The 27,899-nt window shown below is 35.2% G+C and overlaps 1 protein-coding gene across 11 annotated transcripts in view; it reads left to right on the top strand.

Moving 5' to 3' along the window:
- MEF2A (myocyte enhancer factor 2A) overlaps positions 1–27,899 on the top strand; it is a 155,760-nt gene that overhangs the window by 88,556 nt on the left and 39,305 nt on the right. For 10 of the 11 annotated variants that reach the window (XM_032836023.1, XM_032836024.1, XM_032836016.1 and 7 more), the window contains one exon: positions 5,241–5,444. In XM_032836023.1, coding sequence (XP_032691914.1) covers positions 5,241–5,444 — 204 coding nt within the window. Of the gene's footprint in view, positions 1–5,240; positions 5,445–11,275; positions 11,342–27,899 lie in introns of those variants that run through there. The other variant, XM_032836025.1, reaches the window with a different exon arrangement.

Genomic DNA, 27,899 nt, shown 5'->3' with positions numbered 1-27,899 from the left:
CCTGATTCACTCAACATAATTTCCAAAAAACAATCCATACAAAAAAGCATGAAAAGTATGATACCTACAACCTTGGCACAGCTAGAAAGCAAATGATGTCCAAATTCGTTTTAACTTTAGGGAAATATTACCAACTTACAGTGTGCTATTTTTTCTTTAACTTCTGCAGGTCTTTCACATGAGCAAGCATACTTAAGGAAAAACAATGTGGAAGGGAGAAGAGACTTTGTGACTGTCTAAAGTTGATTTGAAATCATTACTAAAAAAGGGAAGTCTATCCTAATAAGTACAAAAATTCTGAAAAATACTACTTGTAGATCAAACAGACCAGCGGTAAAGGACTTAAAATTTATGTGATATTCAAGGAAGTGGTCTTGGGAAGGTAACTCTTTGGAGGAGAAGAGGGCTTTTATAAAGGAAGACAGAGGTAATCTTTGTAAAATGTTTTTTGAATGGAAAAGAAGGGAAGAGATACAGAAATCCTTCAAGATAAAAAAAAAAAGTACAAAAAAATATATTGAATGATACAGAACTCCTCTCCCTACTGCTGATCCCTTAAAAAAAAAAAAAAGCTTCCATTAAAGAGACCATACTGAATGGTCCATTGTCCCACTGCCAGTTGTTTCCATTGCAATTCAGTGAGGCCAGTAATTTTCACCTATGCCAACTACTATAAAGAAGAAAACAAAAAGATGATTTATAGCTGTTCAGGTGATGAAGTTGTTGTCCCCAAACAATGGAAAAGTGGAAAAAACCTGTAAAATGATAACTCCAGGCTGAAACCATTCTCCATAAATAAGTGTTTAGAAATGTGACAGATGAAAAAATCATCATTCAGAATTTGGAAATACTAGGAATAGAGTTGGATTTTTTTCAAAGGTATAGATGAAACAAAGTGATTAAACTCCAGAAAGAAAGATAAAAAGATAACATTATAGCAAAACAAAGATTAAATTACACAGTGACCACAGAAGACTAGATTCAAGTGAAATCTTAAAAAGATTACTGAAGGAAAGCAGGAAGATAACTAAGTGAATGGAAATGAGATAAGTTTGTTCAGGGGGTTATGGAGAAGGTGTTTGAAAAGGGAGGTGGGTTAGAGAGGTCCAGCTTACATATAATTCCTTGGAGCATCTCACTGTGCCTGCAAGTTCAGAGAATATTGGGAACATGGCAGATGGACACAGGAGATAGCATAGTGGATCTCTCATTGGTAAAATCAAAAACAATTTAAACATCAAAAGAAAAAAAGGTATTAATTGATTATAATGCATTGAATAAGGTAGCCTGTAAGTTGATACGGACATGAATGAGTAAATGCATACATGGAGGAAAAGCAACCTGTCTTATAAAATGCAACTACTAGTAGTAAATGTAGATATAATGTATTATGAAATTAGAAAATCCCCATTTGACAACCACCATAGTAATTTTTAGGCAAGAATCGTGAATGGATGTTACAATCAGTTTGATAAGTAGGATATTTACATAGAAATTTTGACAAGATACTAATTACAAGGGGGAAAATAGTAACTTTATAGGGGAAAAATCTTGACAGACACTACCTTAACCAAGTTAACAATACCAGTTGGGACAAATAGATGTCATGTGGATTTTCATGAGAGAGATTGTGGACAGAACATCACTTTGAAGTTGTTCCTGCCAAAAATGTAGTCTAAAGGTAATCAGAAAGAAACATTAGACAAAGTCAAATTGAGAGATATATGACAATATAAATATAGCCTGTATTCTGCACAAGTACGAAGGTCCTGAAAGACAGAGACTGAGGAAATGGTTCAGATTAAAGAGGTTGCAGTTTTCAGAAAGCAACAGCTAATTCTGGATTGGATCCTGCACTAGCAGGGGGATAAAAGGAAATTAGGAATAATTGAGAAATTTGAATAAGGTTTATAGATTATAGTGCTATATCCTTATTTTCTGATTTTGATAATTGTGTTTTTCTTTGTTTTTAAGAAAATATTTAGGGGCAAAGGGACCTTATAACCTCACTTTAGTTTGTCCAAAGGATTCAGAAAAGAAAAAGTGTGTGTGTGTGTGTGTGTGTGTGTTTTATTTAGGGAAGGCAGTCATGGTAAAATGTTAACAGTGGGGAGTTTGGTTGAAGATAAATGAAAAATATGGTTTTTGAGAATTTTCTGTAACTTTGAAATTATTTCAAAATAAGGGGATGACAGAAAATAGTTTATAAGAATATAAAGTTAATTTTATATTATTAATTTCATATAAGTTGCTAGCAGTAAACCAGTGTTTAAGAATAGACTAAATGCTATAGATAAAATGAAAAATACTTCATTTATGAAAGTTGAAAGTGAAATATTAATATTTCTAGTTTTCAATGTTATATCTTTGGTGTCATCATTGAAATATAAGTGTGTTCTTGTACACATTTTTCTAATTACTGGAAAAGCTCCTTTAGACCTGTAGTAAGTTGGAGGAATAGAGAGGAAATTGTTATAAATTGAGTCCCTTCCTCTACTAACTCCTTTCTTCACCTTGAACTCCTTCTTATTGATAACTTAGAAGAAATATTTTTGAATACGTATTTTTGGAAAGGACAATAGGGACTGGCATACTCTTTTTACTGATAGTGAACTATAGTTTGTTGTTGTTGTTTTACTGATAGTGAACTATAGTTTTTTGTTTTGTTTTAAGATTTTCTTTATTTGAGAGAAAGAGAGAGAACATGAGCAGAGGGAGGGGTAAAGGGAGAAGCAGACTCCTGGCTGAGCAGGGAGCCTGATGTGGGGCTCGATCCCACGACCCTGGGATCGAGATCTAAGCCAAAGGCAGATGCTTAACCGATTGATACACACAGGCACCCCTATAGTTTTTATTTTAACAAATTTTCTCCAGTCATGCTTAAAGGATATTGTGAAGCAGCATTACTTGTCTCAATTTTAATGCTTTTTCATAGCTCACTTAATTTGCAAGCCTTAATTTAGAGTAAGAATTATTCTTGGAATAAATGCTTTGTTGATTGTCATTTTCTTTCTCTTCTTCAGTATTAGAAGTATTGGAAAACATTTCTGACTAAACCTTTGCTAAACTCAGAATTTTAGTACAGCAGGTACATCTAGGTGCATCTCAAGACACAACTGATTTCAAGTTCAGTGTTTTAATAAGGGTATTCTTATATTCGTTATATTCTTAAAGTGGTATGGTACAATGCCAGGATTCTAAGAAACAGTGTCACAATCAGTAATGAAAGCTTAAAACTTTTTAATGACAAATATTATGTAAACAAAGTTAATATATAAGTGGGAAATTTGGGAAAGTATTTGTGAAACATAGTTAATATATCTAAGGAGCTTTTACTTAGATAAGTAAAAAATCACAAAGTATGAAATGGTCAAAAGATGGGCAATATAGAGAAAGCAAATCCCAAATGACAACAAATATAAGAAAAATATATCTAACTATTACTAGTTAGGAAATGTATATTAAAGAAATGAGATTTTTATTTTACATCTCTCATACTAACAAAACAGTTGTAACATTTACATGAAAAAATTATGAAAGAGTCCATTAGTATACCATTTGACTTAGAGGCATATCAACAAGGTGTGGATGAATGACTAAAATAAAATAAAGAGTATTGATAGAGTCCCTGTTTTATCAAATGCTGACAAAATCCCTTATTATGTATACATGTATATATGAATATGGTTATATGATCTTGCATAAAAATGTGGAATGAAAAATACTAAGTCAAAAACACTGATTAAGGGGTTTATATTGGTTCAGGGGAAAGTAAGGAGGCAAGTATAAAACGATTTCCATATATATGCATTTATATAAAATATATATATTTGTGTATTTATATTGTAAGGATTTTTTTAAAGATTAATTAATAATAGATTTATTTTCACAAGGTGAGGAAAGGAACCATTAGGCACATGTAGTGTTAAGAGTGTTCCATAAGGAGGGAAAATAGAAAAGTTCCCAAGGAGGAAAGTAGCTGTTGGTTAAGGAAGACACACACACATGCACATAAGCACACGCACAAACACATGAATGAGGCTTAATGGATGTAAAGGAGAGTGATGGGAAATAACTTCAGATAGATAGATTGAAGCCAGATAATTTATTTTGTTTACTTAATGAGTTTGAATATTACTTTCAGTGCAGAATAAAAGCTCTAAACTTCTACTTAAACAATTTGATGTATGTTTAAAAATATCACTTGGTTATCCAAAGGATACGAGCATAGTCATTTGAAGGGACACATGCACCTCGGTGAGGGAAGAAAGGACCTGAGAATAGACTGTAACAAAGGGGTGAGGTAAGTGGATTGCAGGACTGGATACAGGTTAAAGAATTTCTGGAGAGAGAATACAAAACAGGAGAGCTAGATAGGAGGCAAAGTGGAATACATGAAATTGAGATTTTTGGAGGTGATGTGATTATTGGTGATGGCAGAGTTAAAGGTGTGACAGTAGGAGTGGGTGTTTAACATGTGGTGGATGTGGATCGTTTGGAGGTTGGGGGATGTTTTTGCAACAATTTTTTTTTTTTTTTAAACTGGGATACTGAAGTCACCAGATATAAGAGTAGGGCTGGAAAGAGAAGTGCAGGTGAAAGATATCAGTACATGAGGGGGTTACATGGTGCCCTTTATGAGTACAGTTATTGAGTGGTTTAAGTTTCATGGTGTGAGCTTCAAAATACCTGGGGCTTTTGAAGGGGAAGGAAGGAAAAATAACTTGTAAGATAGAATACAGAGCAAAAAGGACTTACTTATCTTTCCCGCTCTTGAGCATAGTGGATATAATATTTAAAACAGACCAACAAATATTGGTCTCTGTTTGAGAGGACTTCAGGCGACAGGTTTCAGTTGGAAACTGGAAGAATATTCAAAGAAAAATTTGAGGACATTGGGGAATTTGTTGACCCTAGACTGTGAATTTTAAACTGGATGATAAGGGCCCAGTGGTCAACTGTGTCCTCTTGTTTTTTGCCTTCTGCAGCAGACTGGCAGCCAGGGATAAAGGAAAACTTCCTCAGGAGAGTGCTTTATGAGGAATTAGAAGTTAAATGTGGAACTGTAGTCTTGTGGCAGATGGGGGAGTAAGAGGCTCATGTGGAACGTGAGGCTACAAACCTTTTTCAGCTGTGGAATCTGACTCAGGATTAAAAGAGGACTCATCTTTAGGTAGCCTGTATTCAAGTACTGCTAATGCTTTTACTAAAAATACACCTTTTTTTCTTTGATCGTCTAGGTTACTTTTACAAAGAGAAAGTTTGGATTAATGAAGAAAGCCTATGAACTTAGTGTGCTCTGTGACTGTGAAATAGCACTCATCATTTTCAACAGCTCTAACAAACTGTTTCAGTATGCCAGCACTGACATGGACAAAGTTCTTCTCAAGTATACAGAGTATAATGAACCTCATGAAAGCAGAACCAACTCGGATATTGTTGAGGTAACACATATATCTAGTAATGCCTGAATTGCAGACATGATTATTTCTTCCCTTTAGTAACTTTTAACTGTCAGATTGCTTCACATCCACATTTCAAATCCATTTTATATATATATAAAATATATAAAAATATTTTAAAACATATATTTTATATTATGTATATATATAAAATTTATTTTTTCTCCAAATCATTTCTTGGGATGATCTAATTATTGTATAATAATGTATACATATTTTTTATCCAAATCATTTGTTATAAGGATCTGATTATTGCTATGTCATGACCCACTTAGGCTATAAACATATGCTGTTTATTGAGACAAAATTAGGCTGTTGTACTGTGTAGAGCAGTATAATACAGCATTTTATCTATGATTATTTTCTGTGCATTTTAAAGTTAATATTATAAGAAACTATATCACTTGGGATAGTATGAAGTTACAGTTTTAATATGCCTTAATCATTTCGTTGCATCAGTGACTACCCACAATTTTAAACACTAATGAAATGGAAGAAAGTGACATATAAATAATACTTCTATTTTGTGAATATTATTTTAGTTGTGGGGTGGGGAGAGATTCTTCACTTTTTTTTTCCCTCCTTATCTGTTGTCCTTCAGTATTTCTAATAATTCTGCCAACCTAATTAAAGTGAAAATAAAAGGAATTTTTTGGAATTATTTCCATCTTACTCAGAAATAGGTTTTAAAGCAAAACCTTCAAAAAAGAGACTCTGTATGCCTTCCCCTATAATTCTCTTCTGCTGTAAAATATTTTTATAAAAGATAATTTTCCATTTATATTTCTAAGGACATTTTAAATTAGCTTAATACTTTTGTCTTTTTTGTTTACATTTAGAGATTGTTTCATTTTTATTCAAAAAAGGAAATTTTCCCCCCACTACTTCAAAAGTTACATACTTTGGCTTAGTTTTTATATTAGAAAACTATTTCAGTAAATTAGGGATTTCCTTGTGAAAATACTACAACCATGTGAAACGATGCGGAATTAACCACAAAGGAAGAAATGAAGTCCTAATGTAGATTTTATTTGAGTAATTAAAATTAAGATGAAGATTCTTTAACTATTTTAGTGTATAGGAAGCTAATTTACCTGCCTCCACTGATGAAATGCATTTTAAATTTCCTCTATACCATATTACTTTACTGCAACCATTCCTTTTTGGACAGTAATTGATTTAGTTTATTACTTCAAAAAAAAATCTACTTATAGTTAAAAAAACACCTCTGTTATTTTCTAGCAGTTAATCAGTTGTTTGCAGTGAGAAGTAAAAGCATCTTATATTACAGCTACAACTCATCTCTGTTGCTTGTTCCCCAGTTTTATTTAAATGGCTCTTTGCTATGAACATCCCCTGAGATGTGTATGAAGTATTCGATTTTGCTTTTGTTGTTCACTTCAGTTAAACAACATGGTTACATCGTAGCCAAACCCCTTAATGCAGTTGTGATTGTATCAATTTTAAGTTACTTTATATTAGCATTTGTGGTATATCTTAATCACTTATGTGCTGTATAAATTAGACCCTTTCCCTATTAAACCATGATTCATTTTGAATTATGATTTTGTAAATTATGGGATCATTATTCGGGTAATCTTTTATCAGAGACTTCATAACTGGGTTCCCTTGAAATGGAGAGTATCCCTGGTGTGTTTAATTTAAAATGACATCTTATTTTAAAAATCTTTGTATCTTATCAAACGCTCCACTGCCTAAGTCAAAGAAATAGAGTTGACTTTAACAATGCCAACAAATAGATAATTCAAGCTAGTTTCATTGTAGAAGGCAACCACCTCCTTAACCCTAACTACTCTGCTCTTTCATTGCAGCAGTTGTTGTTCTTGGCCCTTGGAAGTTGAGGGTGCTTCGCACAGCCCAAAGTTTACTCCTTAGAGAATATGAAGAATATAGTCTGATTTAATCCTCACAGAATTTTCAAACTACCTCAGTCTTCATCTCTGTTGTGGTCAGCAATCAAAGTGTAAGAGAGTAAATCCCAAACATGTTTTAGCAGTCTCCTATATTACAGTTTACTTTAGTGTGAAGGGAAACTTTGCAGGTCAGTTATCAATTGGGAGTTCAATGTTTTCTTTTTAATTGAATTTCTTAGATACAAGTGAACATGAATATTATGTGGAGTTCTGAATTATATAAATACAATCGATAGAAGACATATTGGCTTATGAGGGATAAATTTGTTGGTAGGACAAATTATAAGGCTGAATTTACTTTGTATGTTATGCTTACTGAATTAACCTTCATTATAAAACAATGGTGGTTATCCTAGGTACTCTTTCTTCCACATATAAAAGTAATGGAACTGCAGCCTCACTAGTGGTGTGCATGTGTCTGAGTTCCTTTTATCAGTGGTAGTGATGGCTTATACTAATGGAGCTATGAAGATTGTTGTGAACCAAACTAAGATTATAGGACAAGAGTAATGACAGATACATATAGAACGTCCTATGGGCCAGGCATTTCCAAGTGCTTTACAAATATCTCATTTAAAGATATTTTTAGAATACCGTTATAAGTATTTTTTTCATATAGTGTTTCATATAGTTTCCTTTCAAACAGTTGTAGTCATTGGAAGCACATTTTTGTCCATTTAACAGAAATAATTCGAGGGGTTCCTGTGTGCCATGGAGTCTGCAGAGTGATTTTATTTAGTGATTTCTGACTCAGGCCCCAAGACTATTCTTTCTACACATAGTTTTGTAAACCAGTGAGATACACTTGTACCAACTGAAGACTTTGTATCTGTGAACTTCTAACAAATTGGTGTAATGTTCTGGATGGCTGAAAAAGCCATCTCCTGTGACTGAGTTCATCAGCAGTAAATGGAAGCATAAGTGACCCGCTTTAGAGTGTTTCCTAATGTAATATGGTTGTCAGTGAGACTAACTGAAAACTTTGAGAACAACCTTCATAAGGCTTCTAACATGAATTCATTTATTTCCTATTGCATGTAAGTTACTCTTTAAGATCAGTAGGATTTTACTTTCCCCCATATTACTAAAAAGCTATACCTGCAAGGATGTACATATATTAGGCCTATGGAACTAGATCTAGTATGTTTTCTGGGAACACAGTGAAAAAAATATATTAAAAGTAGTTGGTATTTAAATATTATGATGATAAACAAATATAAAGAAAGATAGGGTTCTCACATTTTATCTATCTTTTGATTTTAACCTCAAATATTAGAAACCCTTATACAGAATGGTGTTCTATCTTTGCTGTCCCTTGTTTCACATTACTTATATTTTGAAACTAGTTTCTTAAAATTTTAATCAATTTTAACTATTATAATTGATAAAAAATAATTTCTCTATGGCTTTTTAAAAAATCAACATTTAAATTTCATTTAGATATTTTAAATTTACATTTAAATTTCATTTACATTTAAATTTCATTTAGATATTTTAAAGTCTGTAGTGTCTTGTAGGATGTAATTACCCCCTACATTCAGAAAGCTTAAATAAATGAAAACGGAAACTTACACATTAGTAAATTAGAGAGTGTCATTAAGATAAACTTTATAAGAGACTTCATAACTGGATTTCTTTATAATGGAGAGTATTGCTGCTGTGTTAATGGCATCTTATTTGAAAATGCTTATACACTGCTTTTTAGGAGTTTATTCCTTTAAAAAATGAGTTTTACTACTCATTTTTTACTATATTTCCTATATCTCATTAGGAGACATTCTGTAAAGAATGTCATCAGAAATATACATTGTATCTCTCCATGTTATTAAGCATTGATAACAAAAATATGTGGCTTTTTGTTTGGTAATTTAGTTGAAATGTACAAAGGCAATGTTATAATCCCCCATCTTTTTCTTTTCAATAAATTAAGATTTAAAAGCTTGTGAACTGTAGTATGCAATTTGATAAGAACATTGGATTTGTCTTAGAGTATTAGAGAAACTAGCAATGAAAATCAGTTGGTTACCATTATTCATACACACGTGTGTGTGTGTTTATATACATTGTGTTTACACTAAACAAAAGCCTAGGACCAATAAAACGGTTCTGCATCAAAATAAAAATTATGCTGAAGCCATGAAGTGAGGATTTTAGCAGCTGATGATAAATGCCTGAGAATACTTTTGTATCCACTTTTCTCTTTCTTTCGCTTTGCAGGAATATTTGAAATATTATATATTCCAGTGTATAAATATTTTAAAAATAGTTATGACTTGGTGATATTGGAGAATATTTAGCAAATAGCTTATGTGGTGATTCTTATCACTGTGCTGTTATTTAAGAATGTAAGAGACCATGGCCATTTATCTCTTTAGTTAGTATCTTGTAAACTGTACCCAGATAGAGGTATCTTCCTCATGACAGGATACTGTAGTACTTAAAAGAAAAATTTCTCTTGTACTATCTTATTTGATCTTCATATCCAAGGTATGCTTTTTCAGAAGTGGGGATTGAGACTCCATTTGCCCAGAGTCATGTAGCAATTTAATGGCAGAAATAGGATTAGAATCTGGCATTGACATTATAGCCTCCCTTTGCTCCCCAGTTTATTGAATCTTTTGGAGCTTTGGAACATTTTGCCATAAACGGATGAGGGTTTTTATATATAAGTCAGTGATGTATATATAACATGTAGCAAACGTGAATGAGTTTTCCTCAATAATAACAGAAAATGAGTGGGGATAATTGTAGTAAGAATAGTAGATAACTTTTATCTAGTTGCTAATTTAGCCTGGTACCTTCCGGGGCTTTTACTTATTTCATCTGATTTGAACCCTCTTATTGTCCTTATTTCACAGATGAGGAATTTGAGACACAGTGATAAAATAGGATGACAATAATTTGGATTCTAAAGAAAGAGAAAATCTGCTTTTTCAGAGTCTTACTCATTCCTCCGACTTTCAGATTACAAAGGAATTTAGAAATTACCAATATCTTAAAAAAGAGGAAGATAGGGAATCAATATAAGGTGCATCTACCAATTATTAAATAAAAACAGCTGGTAGTGAAAGTTGACCATGGCAGAGATACATTATTTTAAAATCCGTGGCTTTCAGAGTATAGTACCTTGATCACCAGCAGCAGTGTCACTAGAGAACCGTTAGAGATCTAAGGCTACTGAAGCAGAAACTCCTGAGGGGAGGTCTGAGCAATATTGTATGAACTCGAATTAACTTGTCCTAAGTGGTGTGAGCCCAAAAGCTTCAAGGTAACATGCAGTCCCTGGGCAGTGGTTATCCAGCTTCTTAAATATTTTTATTCCCAAGAACATCCTCTGAAATAATTTTAAGCAGTAAGCAAGAACAAAGTGTAACTTGTAAGACCTTCTAAGGAAGCAATCCAAAATAGCATGCCGATTTCGGTGTGAATTACAAACTAGGGGACACGTTTCCAGTGGGTTACCCTCTAACGGGTTACCTTTCATTTCACTTCTGCATGGTTATAAGTGCTTCTTTGAATGTGTATAGGGGGTCTGGTGCGGATGTGTGGGCCATGGATTACAGTTCCTCGGTTGAGCAAAACAGAAAGATAAAAATGACTTTCGTCTCCTGAGATCATCTAGTACTGACCTTATAGAATCAGAAGCATCATTATGCTTCGGTTTTCTGACAGTATTACAATGTTCTCAGAGAGTCTTTCTGAGCCAATCAGTTGTTTTGGTTTTTTTTTTTTTTTTCCTTCCCATGTTAAAGATGAGGAATGGAACAGACAGGGAGTGTTTAAGAGGCTTGCCTAATGTTTTACAGGGCTGCAGTGGAGCGGCAGGGAAAGGGGAAAAATAATGAGACAACTGAAGACAAGACAAAGCTTCCCTCCACCTCCAGCCCCCTGCCCTGCTCTTTTATTCCTAACAGAGCCTGACGCAGCAGGATGGTGATTCACAGGGTGAGGCACGCAATCCTCATGGCCCTCCTCTTCTCACTTGTCCTGCACCATCACCTCACGCAGCAGTCACCGTAGCTCTTGCAATTTCAGTTTGACTCTTTTTATTTTTACTACGTATTTGAATATTATTATTTATCATACAATTATTGGTTCTCACGTATGTGCTTTTTAAAGGAACTGTGCATCTCTGCTTATGATTTTTATTTTCTTGAGATCAGATTTTTCTGCCATCGAAGATTGATGTTGCTGATATATGAACACGAGTTCATGTGGGAAAGGGATGAGGTCAATCACTTTATAATACAGCTTACATTTCTCTAATGCATTTCTTGTATTCATCGATGAATACCTATGTATCCTTTTCATGTCCCTTTGGGTCAGGGATTGAGTGTTTTAGTAGTTACTATCAGATAAGTTCTTTTTCCTCTGAAGTTCTTTGCTACATTAGCCACATTTTTGGCCAGTGAGAAAGAGGGTACAGAGGATTGGGGGAGTGGTCAGAGCAAGTTTCCTCTAGAGGTAACACCATCATCTTAGTCCTTTAAAGGACAGGGTTGGAGAGCGAAAAGTGTAGAAGAATGGTGTTCTAGCTCAAAGGGGCAGCTTATTTGGAAATTAGGAAATGAAACCTAGCACAGTTATTTTATGGAGTTAAAGTCAGCCAAGCATAGCTGTAGTAGTATAGTGTGAAGTGTGGAAATAGGCAAGACCTGGAAAGGAAACCAGATCCCAGGGAGGTGTATAAGGCCCTTGACTTTCTCCTGAAGGCTTGGTCAGCTATTGAAAGAGCTGTGTCTAGGTTTTATGGACTCTCTTCACTTCCCAAGCAATACCTTGTGTTCAAATCACACTGTAATTTTTTGTTGTTGTTGTTTTTGAAAGGGGTTGAAAAGAGAGGAGGAAAAGGGTAAAAATGTTGAATATAATGCATTATTTTAAAATTTTTAATTTATTGTACTGATACTTAACATACCGTGTACAAGCATTGTACCAGACACTGGGAATAAGTGGCCATATTTCTGCCGTTTTCCTAAAAGCTATTTTATTATCTTTCTACAGAAGTTCTTTTGTTAGATACATTTCAGTATAGATTCAAGACACTTAGAATCTCAAGATTTTGATGTTTCCCATCAAAGAGTAATCATTCAGCATATAAATACTATCTTACTATTAGAGTTATAAGCTTATTTAGTGCAAAAGATGCAGGGTACTTACCATGTTTAAGGATGTTCTGTGTATGCCTATAGAGTGAGAGATAGATAGAGTGTAAGTGATATTTCTCTTATAAAGTTGTAGCAAGTGCAGATATGCAGTTTTTTTTTAAAAAATGGCCATTGAAACACATAGCTCCTTCTTAAAATTAAGGAGACAACTTGTATAGTGTTTATATTTATTTTGATGGTTTTTTTTGTAGCTCAGCTTTGAGAGAAGCTCTAGAGATCTAGAGTCTAAAGAAAGGTATCTTTTTTTTTTTTTAAGATTTTATTTGTTTATTTGAGAGAGAGAGAGAATGTGTGCATAAGCAGGGGGAGCAGCAGAGGGAGAGGGAGAAGGAGGCTTCCCACTGAGTAGGGAGCCTGATGCGGGGCTTGATCCCCGGACCCTGGGATCATGACCTGAGCCAAAAGCAGACACAACCAACTGAGCTGCCCAGGCACCCTGAGAGGTATCTTCTTATCATAGATGAGTCATAATCCTACTTTTTAAATTTATAATTACACAATCAGTGCTTGACCTATAAATCCTTCCAAATGGTAGTATGAACTTTTTATGTTTTGAAAAAGTAAGCATACCTTATAATTTTGTAGGTTTTGTTTGGTGCGTTGATTTGTGAATCAAATCAATTTTGGATATGTGCTTTGATACTTGTGGTCCTAAGGATATTCCGTGAAGAATCTTATTGTTGTGTAGGCGCACTGATATGTGATTTTATTTCTTACTCAAAGAATAGTTCCTAAAGTTTTGATTTTAATTGATGGGCAGTAAAAGATCAGAAGTACGCTTTTAAGATTGTTTTTTAAATGTTAGTGATTCTTGCAACCTGTTATATAAACTACAAGTCTGAGTCTGAGAGAATAAACCAAAGCTTGAATTCATATTGGAATTTACCTCTTGTAATTCGACAGGGAATATTGTTCTGTGGTGCTTTGTTTTTATAGAAATTTTCTTTCCATATAACTGCTTTGTTATTTTGTGGTAATTTCTGGGCTTGAGTTGTTATTTCCAAAGTCTCTTCAAAATCTCAAAAAGTTTATGTTCTGCAAAAAAAACCTTAGAAATAGTAACTAGTATTTGTAAAGGAATTTAAAAAATCAGTTTGCTTTTTCATGCTACCAGTGGTCTTATAGGATTGTTCCATTGTATGATATAATTAAAATATTTTTAATGCTATTTTCCATATTTGTTATAGTTGGATTAAGTTTTTAAAAATTGTTCTGTTGCTTTGGGGTGTAAAAAAATCTATCAGTTATGTTCTGTATGACAACAGAAAGGAGGGGTTTTAGATGAAGATTTAGGCATTTTGTGAAAGGTGATAATAATTCTCAAATTCTATTATTTGATATTTCACTGATTATGATCCAAAGTAAGTTTCTATATTTAGTATTTATAATTAGCATTTCTTTGCTATACTGATCTGTTATTTATTGAATATTTATGGTATCTGTTTAATAGGAACAGAGAGTTGTATTAAAGTTCTAAATCCTGTGGGGACCTGGGTGGCTCAGTGGGTTAAAGCCTCTGCCTTCAGCTTGGGTCATGATCCCAGAGCCCTGAGATTGAGCCCCACATCGGGCTCTCTGCTCAGTGGGGAGCCTGCTTCCTCCTCTATCTCTGCCTGCCTCTCTGCCTACTTATGATCTCTATCTGTCAAATAAATAAATAAATCTTAAAAAAAAAAAGTTCTAAATCTTGTGGGTTTTAAGTATCAGTTAAATAATATATGCATAAGCATTTTTTAAAAAAGATTTTTTATTTTTAAGTAATCTCTACACGCAGCACGAGGCTCATACTCACAAGCCCGAGATCAAGAGTTGTATGCTCTACCGACTAACTCAGCCAGACACCCCATGAAAGCTATTTTATTTCAAAAGCTATTTTGAAAACTATTTTGTATTAGGTTGTTTCTGATTCCAAGCAACAAAGACCTGACTGAAACTCACCTTTAAAATAGGGGTACTTGTTGGGGCTCCTGGGTGGCTCAGTGGGTTAAAGCCTCTCTGCCTTTGGCTCAGGATTGAGCCCCACATCCAGTTCTCTGCTCAGCAGGGAGCCTGCTTCCTCCTCTCTCTCTGCCTGCCTCTCTGCCTGCTTGTGATCTCTGTCTGTCAAATAAATAAATTTATTAGCAAAGTCTTTGCTAAAGAACATCAATATTCTTCCCACTGGATTCCCAAAATCTTTTAAAATCTTTTAAAAATCTTTTAAAAAAATGAAAAAATAAATAAAATAGGGGTACTTGTTACATCACATAACAAAAAATGCAGCAGTGTGGTAGAGATTAAGCTCTGCTCTGTTGAAGTAGCCTCCAGGTTTTTGCCTTCTCTCTGGCATCAGCTTTGTCCTTATGCTGGCTGGTGCATGTGGACAGTGGCAGCTCCCGACCTTACCTCTGCACATGGCATCATCTATAGCAGCATTACCCAGTAGAACTTTATGTAGTGATGGGAATGTTCTCTATTTGTGCTGTCCGGTAGAGGTAGCCGTTAGTCGTATGTAGCTGTTGAGCGCTTGAAATAGAAATAGTGCAATTGAGAAACTGTATTTTTAACTTTAATTGAGTAACCATGTGGCTAGTGGCTGCCATATTGTTAAGCACCAATATAAAGCATCAGAGATTTGTTGTGTCCTAGAGTTTCACCAAATGTTCTGAAATTAACTCTATTATGCTGGCTTGGATAACACGCTTCCACACTCCTCCCTGCAGTACACTAATCATGGTAGCGAGGAGAAAATGGAAAGTGCTGATTGGCTTATTCTTGCTAGATACTCCACCTCTGAGATGTACTATAAAGCTGCATTGATCCAGAAAGTTTGTATTTGCATAGGTGGGGATAGACCTGTAGCTCAGTGGAACAGGGCACAGACCTCAGAAACAGACCCATACATTCATGGTCAGTGGATGTTTGACAAAAGTGCTAAGGTTAATCAATGAGAAAAGGAAAGTCTTTTCAATAAATGGTGCTAGAAAAATTGGACATACATAAAGAAAAAATAAACCTTAATATTACTACACATCATACACATGTCTGTGGAGTAAAGAGTTTGTGTGGATGAATAATAAAGGTGAGGAAGAGACAGATTGGGTGTAGTTGATACAGTGCCTTGAATATCAGTCTGTGGTGTTTGACATTTGTCTTATAGGCATTGGGCAGCCTTTAGAGGTGTTTAAAAGTTTAGGTAGTCAAATAATTGTTACAAGAATACTAATCTGGCAGCAGATTACCAGCGTTTTAAAGGAGGTTTATAGCTTTTAAAAATAGACTACAGATCTCATCTTTTAATTATGATAGGTCTTTAGTAATGTTGAGATTTTATGAAGAAGAATGCTGTTCCACTTAGTTTGAGTGAGGAATGGTGATTAAAGTGGTGGTTTAGACTGTGTCCTAAAGATTATGGAATATTGACATGTCATGCTTTTTCTTAATTCATCTATAAAAAATTTAAGAGAACATCATTTGTAGAAAAGGAAATGTTTAGAATTTAATCATAATGTGAATGTGATCAAGTATAAGTATAAATAAGCTTTGTAATGTGATCTCCCTTAATGTAACAATTTAAAGTATTTTTACTTAAAGTCATTATTTATTATGAAAAAGTGACCAAAATTACTGTAAAAAGGAGTTTATTATGAGCAGGTTTGGAAAACCCTGATCTAGTTCTGTACTTCATTTAAATAAGAAAGCAGGAGTCCAAACAAAGCAAAGGACTGGTCCAAGATCTTACGAGTTTGCAGTGACAAAACCAAGACTTAAATAATGTTTTCTTGAAGACCCTGGATCTATCTCAGAAAGACTAGAACTTTTGAGGCAAAGTGTTTGCCAAAGAACATCAATATTCTTCCCACTGGATTCCCAAAAATCAGCACACAGCTTAATAATGACCTGTAAGGTTGAACTAAAAGCAGTGTTGCTTCCTTCAGTTAATTTATACTCTTAAAACTTTATCAGGGACGCCTGGGTGGCTCAGTTGGTTGGGTGTCCAACTTGATTTTAAGTCAGGTCATGGTCTCAGGGTGACAGGACCAAGCCCCATGTTAGGCCCTGCTCCGTGTGGAATCTTGCTTGAGATTCTCTCCTCCCCTGCCCCATACACACACACTCTCTCTGTCTCAAATAAATCTTTAAATTAAAAAACAACAAACATCAGACATTACCCAAAAGTGTTAAGGACAAAAAGCATGAAGTATGTTTAAATGGAAATAAAGTTCAAGAATGAAAGGACATGATTCTCTTCACACTGTAATACTGGAAATACTGCCTTTATTGCTGTATTGCCCCCATCTTCCACGTTGACTCCCACGATATATTATTTCCAACCTTTAGAAAAGTAAACAGACTTAAAAAGAAAAACATACAAGTGCTTCTGCTGTAATGCAGTTTATGCATTCCTGAAAAATCTCATCAACTCCAAAACTTGTGCAACGTTGTGTTCTGATCAACACAAACTAAAAAATAATTAGTAATTGAAAAGAGAATTTAAACTGCTCAGTGAGACAGCTTAGTATGTAGTTAGTGGCTACCACAGTAGGTGTTATAAATGCACAGAATTAATTACTTGAGTAGAAGTGTTGGCAACATTTAATTAGAATGGAGATAGTGGGTCTTAGGGCAGTGCAGATGGCTGTGTAGCAATGAGCAATGGAAGGTGGTGGGGGGTTGCCATTAAAGTGAGCATGGAAAATATTACAACCATCAACAAGGCTGGGAATACTCCTCTGAAGCCCCCGTTTTCAATTTCTTTTTTCTTTCTTTTTTTAAAATGCTCCTGCTCTCAGGAGGCCTTTCTCCTTTCCTGCTAAAGGTTGCCACTTTCCTGGTTCCCCTTTCCTAGGAAAAATCCCGAGTGAACCAGAGTGACTTCTTTATTACACTGACACCATTCCCTATTTATCAGTTTCATGGCACCTAATTTACATTCCAAAACACATTATAGTAGAGCAGACTGTATTGTTTAAGCATAGAAAGAGTTTTGCTTTTTTTTAAAAGCACATTTATCAGCTAATACTCATCTGAATAAGCGGCTGCTATATAAAAGAAGATTATTCCGGGAGTGGGGGGGAGTTGTATTATTATGCTGGTTTCTTTTAAGGTACAAAAGAAAGCTGTTTTCATAGATACTATTGGCTTTTGTTTCATATAGTTCTGTTCAGTGCTAATCTTAATATACCTGGGTATAAGACTCAATAGGTGTGAATTCCAGTGTGATTATTCGTAATAATGGTAAAGATTCTAGTGTTTTCTGCAACCTGCATAAAGTGCTTTCACACTACCTGGTATCTTTATAAATCATTGCCCCCAAAATCCTTCACTGTCATGTGAAATTGAATGATTGAATGTTCAGCAAGGCAACGTAGTGTAGCTAGTGGCTACCACAATGGGTACTGTAGACATATTTGAGATTAACTTTTTCTCTTCTTTTTATTGAGATATAATTTACAGACCATAAGATTCACCATTTAAAATTATAGTTTTTAATGTATTCAAAAGTTTGTGCAACTGTGAACACTAATTCCAGAACATTTTCATCAACTGTTCACAGTCATTTCCCAGCTCCCCTTTACCTCCTCATCCTGGCAAACACTAACCTTTTTTGTGTGTCTATGAATTTGCCTATTCTGGATATTTCATATAAATGTTCTGCCTTGTGTCTGGCTTCTTCCATTTAGCATAATACTTCCAAGGTTCATTCATATTGTAGCATGTATCAATATATCATTCCATGGTTAAATGATATTCCATTGTATGGATAAACCATATTTTGTTTATCCAGTCATTCGTTGATGGACATTGGGTTATTTCTACTTTTTGATTGCTCCAAAAATGTGGCTCTGAATTTGTGTACAAGTTTTTGTAGGGACATGTTTTCATTTTTCTTAGGTATCTACCTAAGAGTGGAATTGGCCAGTTTGTATGATAGCTCTGTGTTGAACTTTTTGAGGAACTTGACAGTGGAATTCTGTGGAAAATGTGGGACTCCTTTCCACATTTCAAGGAAAAGCAGAAACGTCGTCAAAAAACTTTGTGGATATCATTAGAAAATATTTGGTTAATTTTTTCCTAAAACATTGATTTTTTTTTTTTATTTCTGTAATGTTGGATCAGGTTATCTGGACCAACCCTTCAGCTGAAGACAACTAAAAATACTAGATAAATTGTACAAAAACTTCTTTATAGCATCAAAGAGCTGTTAAGGAACATGCCAGACCAAAATCTAAGAAAAGGTAAGATCATAAGAGGTAAAGAAGTATTTAAAATTCTGGCTACCCTGAGTCATTTACCCACCAGGATAAAACAGTTGAAAACTGAGCTTCAGGTTTTGTTGGATCCAGAGGCAAAGAGCAACTCATTACATCTAGGTTTCCAAGTCTAATAGATCGCCTCCCATATCAAACTGGGACCTCAGGAAGAGGAAAAAGTCCACAGTCTTTTCTCTACTTGAAAAGATTGCAAGGAGAGATCTGTTGTCCAGAACAGATGGGGGAAAGAGGAGAATAAGAAAAGTAAGAAAGAGAACCTATCTCTGAGGGTTGTAAAACAAGGACCAGCATTGTGTGGAACCACTCATTGTCCAAAATCATTTAACACAGGAAGCCCGGGAAAACTTTTGCCTCCGGTATCTGGAAGAAGCAAATTGATATACTTTTTGAAGAAAGGCACTTTATTCAAAGCATCAAAAATCTCTTTCAAATAACCTTTCAAAACCATAGAGCATACCTCATACAAAGATGACTGACCATAAAAGAAAATAAGACACCATAAGCAAAATGCAGAAGAAATAGCAGAAACTGATATCTAAATACTTCAGATACTCATTATTATACATAGATTATAAACAATTTCACTCTGTTTTAATAAACAAGCTTGAAAATATCTGCAAGAAACAGGAAAATAGAAAAGTAATATAAGCAGAATTGAATGAAATACTTAGAGCAATGAAAAAAACACAGTAACCAAAATAACTTTGGAGATACGTTGGAAGTGTATTTGACATAGCTGAAGAATTTGTGAACTGAAAGAAGTTATCTGGAGGCTCACCACAAAGAGATGAAAAGGTAGAAAATATAAGATGTTGAGGAAAAGGAAAATTGGTTGGAAATTCTAGCCTGAATTTTTGTTGGCATTCTAGAAGGAGGGGAAGAGAGGATGAATATGAATGGGGGCAGATGCGATATTTGAAGAGATAATGACAATTTTCCAGGATTGATTTAAGGAACTCAACAAATCCCTTGCAGAATAAAAGAAAAAAGAATCTCTCTATATATATACGGAGTGAAACTACAGAAAACAAAAGACAAAGAGAAAAACCAGAGCAGATTATCTTCAAAGGAGTAGGGACTAAATAGCAGCAAATGAAAATCTCTAGTCAATGAAATGATATCCTGAATGTGTTGAGAAGACAGAACTTGTAATCCAACTTAGAATTCTATACTCAAAGAAAAGGTCTTAAAGAATGAAGGCAGGACACCTGACTTACATGCCTAGGAAACCCCCATTGCTTCCTTTCTTCTAGCTGGCAGCAGGGAGGCCACACTGTAGCTGGAGGTGCTGTAAAAGACGTGAACTAGCAGGAATTCATCAGCGCTCTGGCAGTCTTCGCTGAAAAAGTCTGGGGAGCTGAAAGTCCCTGCATGGGTAGACACTATAGCATAAAGAGCTTGCTTGCTCCCTGTGATGAGAACTGGTTTTTGTTTTTTTGTGTTTTTTTTTAAAGATTTTATTTATTTGTCAGAGAGAGCACAAGCAGGGGAAACAGCAGGCAGAGGGAAAAACAGACTCCCCACTGAGCAAGGACTCCATGCCAGGACCCTGGGATCATGACCCAGGCCGAAGGCAGAAACTTAACCGACCGAACCACCCAGAAGTCCCTGATGAGAACTGGTTCTACACATGGGCTGCTTCCACAGCACGGCACCTGTTTCTTCAGGGTGGTGCTGGGGTAAGCTCCATAACCAAGATCTATGGGGGACACCAGAGAAATGGGTTCATGCCCAGCCGCTTCAGCAAGGTTCCAGGAGCATGGCCCACAAGTCCTCCAAAACTTAGGAACTGAAAACTATGAAAAAGGACCAAGAGGAAGCCTGCACACTGACACCTCAGGGACAGAGAAATCTGGAAAGAATCACCAGACAGGTATCAGCTGCCACCCGGAAGTATTAGAACAAATGCTGGGTTAATAAGTTGGTTCATTCATTTAAAAAAAAAAAAAAAAGGCAAAAAACTGTGTATCAGTTTTGCAACTAAACCATGTCAGGCTTTTGAAGAAGGGGTCCAAAACCCAAGTCAGACTGTCTTGGTAAGAAAGCAGTCTTCATGGGAAGATCAAATGATCTTCAGGAGCTTCAAGTAGATAGTGACCCGTGTCTCTGTTTCATCAGTGAACATTAGAACCTAGTAGGTGCTCTCAGTAAGTTTTGTTGGAAAAAAAGAAGGTAAATTAAGTTATTTGTACAATTAAAAACACACACACACACTAAGAAGGGATGGTGAAAACCAAGAGCCAAGACTTTTGAAGATACACTTTCCTGACTTCACGGTGCACTGAGAATTGAGAACCAAGTTTATCAGAATATTTATGTGTGAAGATTTGCAACAGAATTACATTATCCCCTGTTGATAGGCTGAGCTACTGGGTTGCCCAATATCTGGTTTCTGTGAGTTAAGGGCCCCCTCAAACTGTTGGTTTTGCTCAGGGTTGAGGGAAGAAGTATCATTGCCATTTATTGGGATCTTTGCAATCAAACCTGGGAGCATCCTAGAACTGGATAACACTTTCAAATTCAAAGAAGCCATATTTTGAACACCACATACTTCTTACTGAGGAAGATAGGAATAAGATTATGGAGGAACTGGTGAAGGAGCCAGAAGGCATTGCCTATAGCTACATGCAGAAGGAATGTGCTGTCTTACCAAGGTTGAAGTGTTTCCTGATCCCAAGCCTCTCTGTGTTCTCCCTTTCATTTATTGGCTGATTAATGCAGTCTGTTGAACCAGCTGAACTAGTACAGTGTAGTGGAAAGAGCACTGAACTGGACATCAGAAGATTTAGATTCTAGTCCTAGTTCTGCTACTTAAGAGCTGTGTGATGTAGTAGGGTTGAAGGCGGAGTACCTGGGTCTCTCCTAAGCTTCATATTCTCCTTTGTAAAGATAGGAGGTGAACCTAGGTTGCAGTGGTACCATTTAATTTTTTTTTTCATCAGCTATCTTAATATACTTTTTTTGTGTATGTAAAATCTCAGGATCCTGTTGTGCCTCAAATATTTTGACTCAGTGGACAAATTTTCAGAAAAATAAAACTTAACAAAATGGAATCATGAAACTATAGACAACCCGAATAGTCTTAATTGTGAAGTTTACCACAGAAGAACTCCAAATCCAGATGGCTTCATAAGCAAGGACTAACAGATTTTTTAAGGAAGAAATAATGCCAGTATTTCTAATCTCTTTCAGAGAACAGAAAAAGAAAAAACACTCTTTTCTCCATTATATGCGCTAGCCCAACTTTGATAGCAAAACCAGCAAGGAGAGTTCAAAGAAGAAAAATCAGAAGTCAGCCCCACTGAACATAAATGCAGAACTCCTAAACAAAATATTAGTCCACTCCTTTGAGTTCACATCTTTTTTAATGGAGACACTTAACTTGTTTTCACTTTGATCTGTTTTCTCTACTGCTTGGGCATGCATATAGACTCTGTCAGCCTCCCTTTGGGAGTAGCCATGTGACTAAATTGGCCAATGGAATTTGAGTAGAAGTGACACATGCTGCTTCCAGGTCTGATCTGTCAAATACCTCCCACAGGATCTTCATACTGTCTCTTCCCTGTTTGCCTGCCAGGTGCAGAGAATCCAGATGGGCACTCTTAAGGTCTTGTGCGTGGAAGCACAAGATAAATGAATCTGGGCTCTGAATAATCTCATGCAAGCCTCTGAGATAAGAAACATCCTCATATGGCTTTTTATGAATAGGAAACTTCATTGTGTTAGACCACTGAGAGTGTTTTGTTCATTAAAGCATCTCATGTTGCTTATGCTAACTAATACAGAAATTAAATCCAGCAGTATATAAAAGGGACAGTTTATCATGACTACATTGGATTGCTCACAGGAATGCAGAGTTGATTTAACAGAGTTATCCCATCGTTGTGGAATGGAACTCTCAATAGGTATATATCTCTGCCACCAAATCAATCAATCAATCAATCAATCAATAAAATAATCTTTTTATAGAGTCAAGGAAATGCCAGTCAAATTCAACAACTGATTCTGAAATAAAGGGAAAATGAGGGGGAAAAGAAGACATCCTGAAGAATACCAGTGTGAGAGGGTTTGCTCTACAATATATTGTGACTAATTTTAAAGCTGTAATAATGAAGATACTATGACAATGCACAAATACTGATTTCCAAACATAGCAGTGAAGTTATAGCTTAGAAACCGAACCATGTGTGCATAAATGGAGGTATCTATAATCATAGGGGAAAGAAAAAATTCTTTAATAGTGCTGGGACAATTAGATACATAGGAAACCATGAAGGGAGTCTACCTCATATCTTACATAAAATCTATCTCCAGGAAGATTATAGACTTAAATGCAGAAGGCAAAATAGAAAGCTTTTAAGAAGATGATAATAGGAGATTATTTTCATGATTTTGATGTAGTGAAGGATTTATTGAAGACATAAAAACAATAAAGGAAAAATTGGTAAATTTGACTTTGTTAAAATTAAGAACCTGTTTTTATCTGAAGGCAGTTTTTTTTTTAAACCACAGAATGGAAAAAGATTTTTATAATGCATAAAATTAGTAAAGGACATATGTTGTTTTCAAATTTTAAAAATGACAATAAATAAGAAAAAGATGAACAACCCAATTGAAAATTTGGAAAGTACTTGACCAGACACTTAGAAAAAAAATTCAGAGAGCCAGTAGGTATGAAATGTGCTTCATTTCCTTAGTAATCAGGGAAATGCAAATCAACTCCTCATTGCAGGTAGAAATGTACTTCGATACAATTATAGTTGACCCTTGAACAGCTCTACAGTTGGGAAAACAGCACCCTGTGCAGTTGAAAATCCATGTTTGATTTTTGACTCCCCCTAAACTTAGCTGCTTACCAGAAGCCTTACCAGTAACATAAATAGTCAACACACATTTTGCAAGTTATATGTGTTACATACTGTATCCTGATAGTAAAGTAGGCTGGAGAAGAGAAAATGTTATTAAGAAAACTCTAAGGAAGAAAAAATACACTTACTGTATTATACTGTATTTATTGGGAAAAACATCTGGGTAGGTCTGCACAGTTTAAACCTGTGTTGTTCAAAGATAAAAAGTACTTTAAAAAATGTTTTGACATTATCTAGTAGAAGACAGATAAGAGCCACATATTTTATGAACTTAGCAATTCCATTCCCAAGAATATACCCTAGAGAAGTGTGTGTAGATATGGAGTAGGTTATGTTTACAAAAATGTTCATAGCACCATTTTCATTTTAATAATGGCCAAAAAACTGAAGCAACTCCAATATCTGCAGTAGAATGAAAAAAGTTTTTCCCTATACAATGAGTTACAATATTCAGTGAAAATGAATAAACTCGATCTGTATGCAACCCTAAGGATGAATCTAATAAACATAATGTATAATAAAAGAGACAAGACAGAATAACACATCGCATATACTTCATTCACATAATATTTAAAAGTAAGCCAAAGGATATAGTTATAGGTATGCATATATGTGGTAAACCAGAAAGCTTCGTCATCACAGAGGTAGGATGGTCTTTCCTGAAGAGGGCAGAGAGGAGAGTTGTGTGATTGAGGGAGATATATAGGTTACAGTTCTAGTCTGTGTTTTGATTTGGTTTGATTACTAGTAGTCATTTTATAATTGTTGAATTTAATAAATTTTGATGGCCTTTCTTTGTGAATTTTTCAGTTGTAAAAAATTAAATGTTTTTATGCATTTTCAGAGTGTTTAGGAAGAATATGAAGTGTCTTTAATTAGCAACAGTTCTTAAAAATGAGGAAAAGGAGAACTTTGCCTATTTAAAATAACCCTATTTAGTTTGAGTTCCTTGGAACTTAAGACATGTTATTCCTTTATTTTACAAGTAGTCATATCTTGTGCTAGATCTGATTATCCATTCATCCAATATTTATGGAGCATTTACTGCTCAGGTGCTTGACAGAAATGAGATTCAGGATGGGTGGTTATATTATAGATTGATTAATTAGCTCCTTGTGCATTTAAAAAATCATGCATATATACCTGCTGAGTACTTTTAGTTCCATAGTTTTGCTTCTGAGTACTGTGATTCTCTTAGCTTGTAATGGAATTTGGCAGTTGCAGAATTGAGCATACATTAAAGAACATTTCAGTTCTTTGTAGGCAGTTGTTAAAAACACAGTCTTGTCAGGTGTGGGCTCTGGTAAACACTCAGACAGTATAGATTCCTGAGTCTAAAACTTTGTAGCATAACTCAAAATTATAGAAAATGCCAGCCCCCTGGGATTTTTTTTTTTTTTTTTTTTTTAGATTTTATTTGTTTACTTGTCAGAGAGAGCGAGCAAGCCAGTGAGCACAGGCAGGCAGAGTGGCAGGCAGAGGCAGAGGGAGAAGCAGGCTCCCTGATGAGCAAGGAGCCTCGATGTGGGACTCGATCCCAGAATGCTGGAATGATGACCTGAGCCAAAGGCAGCCGCTTAACCGACTGAGCCACCCAGGCGTACCTCCCTCTCCCCGGCCCCCGCTTCAGGAATTTTATCAGTTCTTATTTCAGACTTCCTGGACTTTAAATATTTAAACTTATTTACAGTGAAAAATATCATGAGTACTAGATTTCTTAAAGACAAAATATTATGGTAACGTGATTGTATATGTATTTATATATATCTATGCATACATGCGTATATGTAATTTCCATGGAGAATAAGTGTATCTAAAATTTTAAATACATTATTTTTTGCTGATAAGAGCTTGTAAGCTAAAAAAAGCTGTTTAAAATTGACCACCTTTTGTATACAATCCATTTTGAAATGTGTTTGCTTTTTAAAGTTTATTGTATAAAAGAAAACTTGGATATACTTAGGGAAAAAAGTATAAACAGCATTGTTTTTGCCTTGAGTTTCTTTTCCCTGTCTCCTTTCCACCATTTCCTTATCCTTTCCATCTCCACTGTCACTAGCAGATTTAATAATATAGGCTAAAAAATGAAGTACAGGACCTGCCCAGCAGTGCTATATACCCAGAATTCTGTATATGCTTCCTTGAACTTGAGAGATTAAGGTTGGTGATGCTTTATAAGTAGAACAATACAGCACTTTAAGGATCTTTGTTGGTATATGTACCATTATTTGAATCAATTATCTTTGGCTAGAAACAGTAAGCACTGCTCAGGCATCTTACTTCCAGGTTTGGGATTCTTTCTGAGCTCAGAGTAGTGGGGGCACCAGTCAGACTTGTTTTGGGAATTATAGGACTTAGATAAGAGACCACTAATATATGACCTAAAAGATTATGATGGTTTTCTTCATCAAGGTTCTTTGATTATAAGAACTAGAAATCCATTTAAAGTAACTCAAGCTAAAGAAGAATTTATCATTTTTTTTAAAAGATTGTATTTATTTGAAAGAGCGAGCACAAGCAGGGAAGAGGGGCAGAAGGAGAGGGAGAAGAAGGCTCCCTGTTGAGCAGAGAGCCTGCGGCAGGGCTTGATCCTAGGACCTCAAGACCATGACCTGAGTTAAAGGCAGATGTTTAATTGACCGCGCCATGCAGATACCCCTAAAGAAGAATTTATTGAGAGGATACAGTCACGTGGCACCCAGGGCAGGAAGGAATACCTGGTGTTCTAAAAGCTTGACACCAGGAGCTCCATCTTAAGGTCTGCATGGTGTGTCATCTCTGCCACCAACCCTGGTTTGCTGGATGACTCTGGCGAAGGCTTTATGTAAAAATAATTGATGTTCTGGGTCCTTTTCCAGTTAACCATTTTTATAATCAGAGTATAATTTCCAAATTTAAAAAAAAGCTTCATTTATCTTACTGTCTTTGTCTCAGTGGGAGAAAAGGGTTGGTGAGCTGTGGGACCTCTGTCTTAGTGCTAATAAGATTTTTTAAAAAAACTGGGTTGGTTCTCTATAGATGGTATGAATTTTTCTACTCTAGAAAAGTATGACTTTTGTTTTTCAGGTTACCAAGTTTGTATTCCAACCTGCTGGGCTCAAAATAAGATCCAGAACCAAAACCTTTGGTTGGTAAAGATTATACACACACAGTGTAAGAGATGTCCTCTTGCACTACCAGTTCTATTCTTTACTATCCAAAAGTCCACTGGGGCATCTCTCAGCAGCTTTCAGAATATAAGCTGTTGGAAGTTAAATACATGTATGAATTTAAGAAATTATACCTATGAAATTATATTTTTTCTCGTAGTTCAAAAGTAGCCAAATACAACAATTTCTGTGGATCCGTCTGGTACAAACTAATATCTTTAGATTGCCTTATTATGTATTTTAACAAATTCATAACTTTATGTTTTAGAAGACTATTCCAAAGTAACTTGTCACAGTATCTTGATCTTGTTCTTTACCTTTTCTTTTTAGTCTGGCAAGTTTTAATAAATAAATATTTTATGTTTGTCTACCACCTTGTTTGTCTAGATTCAGAAAAATGTAAAGCAATCTAGACTTCAGTCTTTGACCTGAAAGTTCACATATCAGTTGAGGGTACATTAGATAGGTAAATACAAGGTAGTATAAATAAATGAATGTTTTATTGATTAAGTGCTCTTAGAATTTTGGCGTAGGGAAGTAGTAGGGGCAAAGTTTCATGGAAGATGGGGTTCAAACGATACCACAGGCCACAGTGTGCTATAAAACAGTCCTACAGAAAAGAGGGCAGGGTTTTAAACAAGTGAGCCGGTAAGTAGGAGCTAGGCTGTTAGTGACTTGCAGTTAGGCTAAGGAATTTTGGTTCTGTATTCTGTATCTGTTATTTCAAAAGAAGGATGTAAGATATGTAAAACAGTCTCTCGTGGTTTAGGAAGAAAATAATAGAAATTCTATTTTACTCTAAAATTTGCTTATTAATATTAAAAAGATTAATTTATGCCTATAAATTGCAAAATGTATGCATATGTTGGGGGCTGTGCATAAAATATGTGATTGGATGGGGTTGCTAATCTAAGTCTTAGAGACTGCTGCTTTAGATTCTAGAGAAGCATCAAAGATTTAAAACAAGTGTGATAAATACAAAGTGGTATTGAGGAGACCTGAATCTCTAACAAGTTACGGGACAGATTAGAAAAGAGAGAAAAGTAAAAGGGTATATTACAAGC

The sequence above is a fragment of the Lontra canadensis genome, unplaced genomic scaffold (assembly GCF_010015895.1).
Source record: "Lontra canadensis isolate GAN:19392208 unplaced genomic scaffold, GSC_riverotter_1.0 scaffold89, whole genome shotgun sequence".
Lineage (NCBI taxonomy): Eukaryota > Metazoa > Chordata > Mammalia > Carnivora > Mustelidae > Lontra > Lontra canadensis.
Note: the sequence above shows the minus strand (reverse complement) of the source record. Positions and strands in the feature narration are given on the sequence as shown.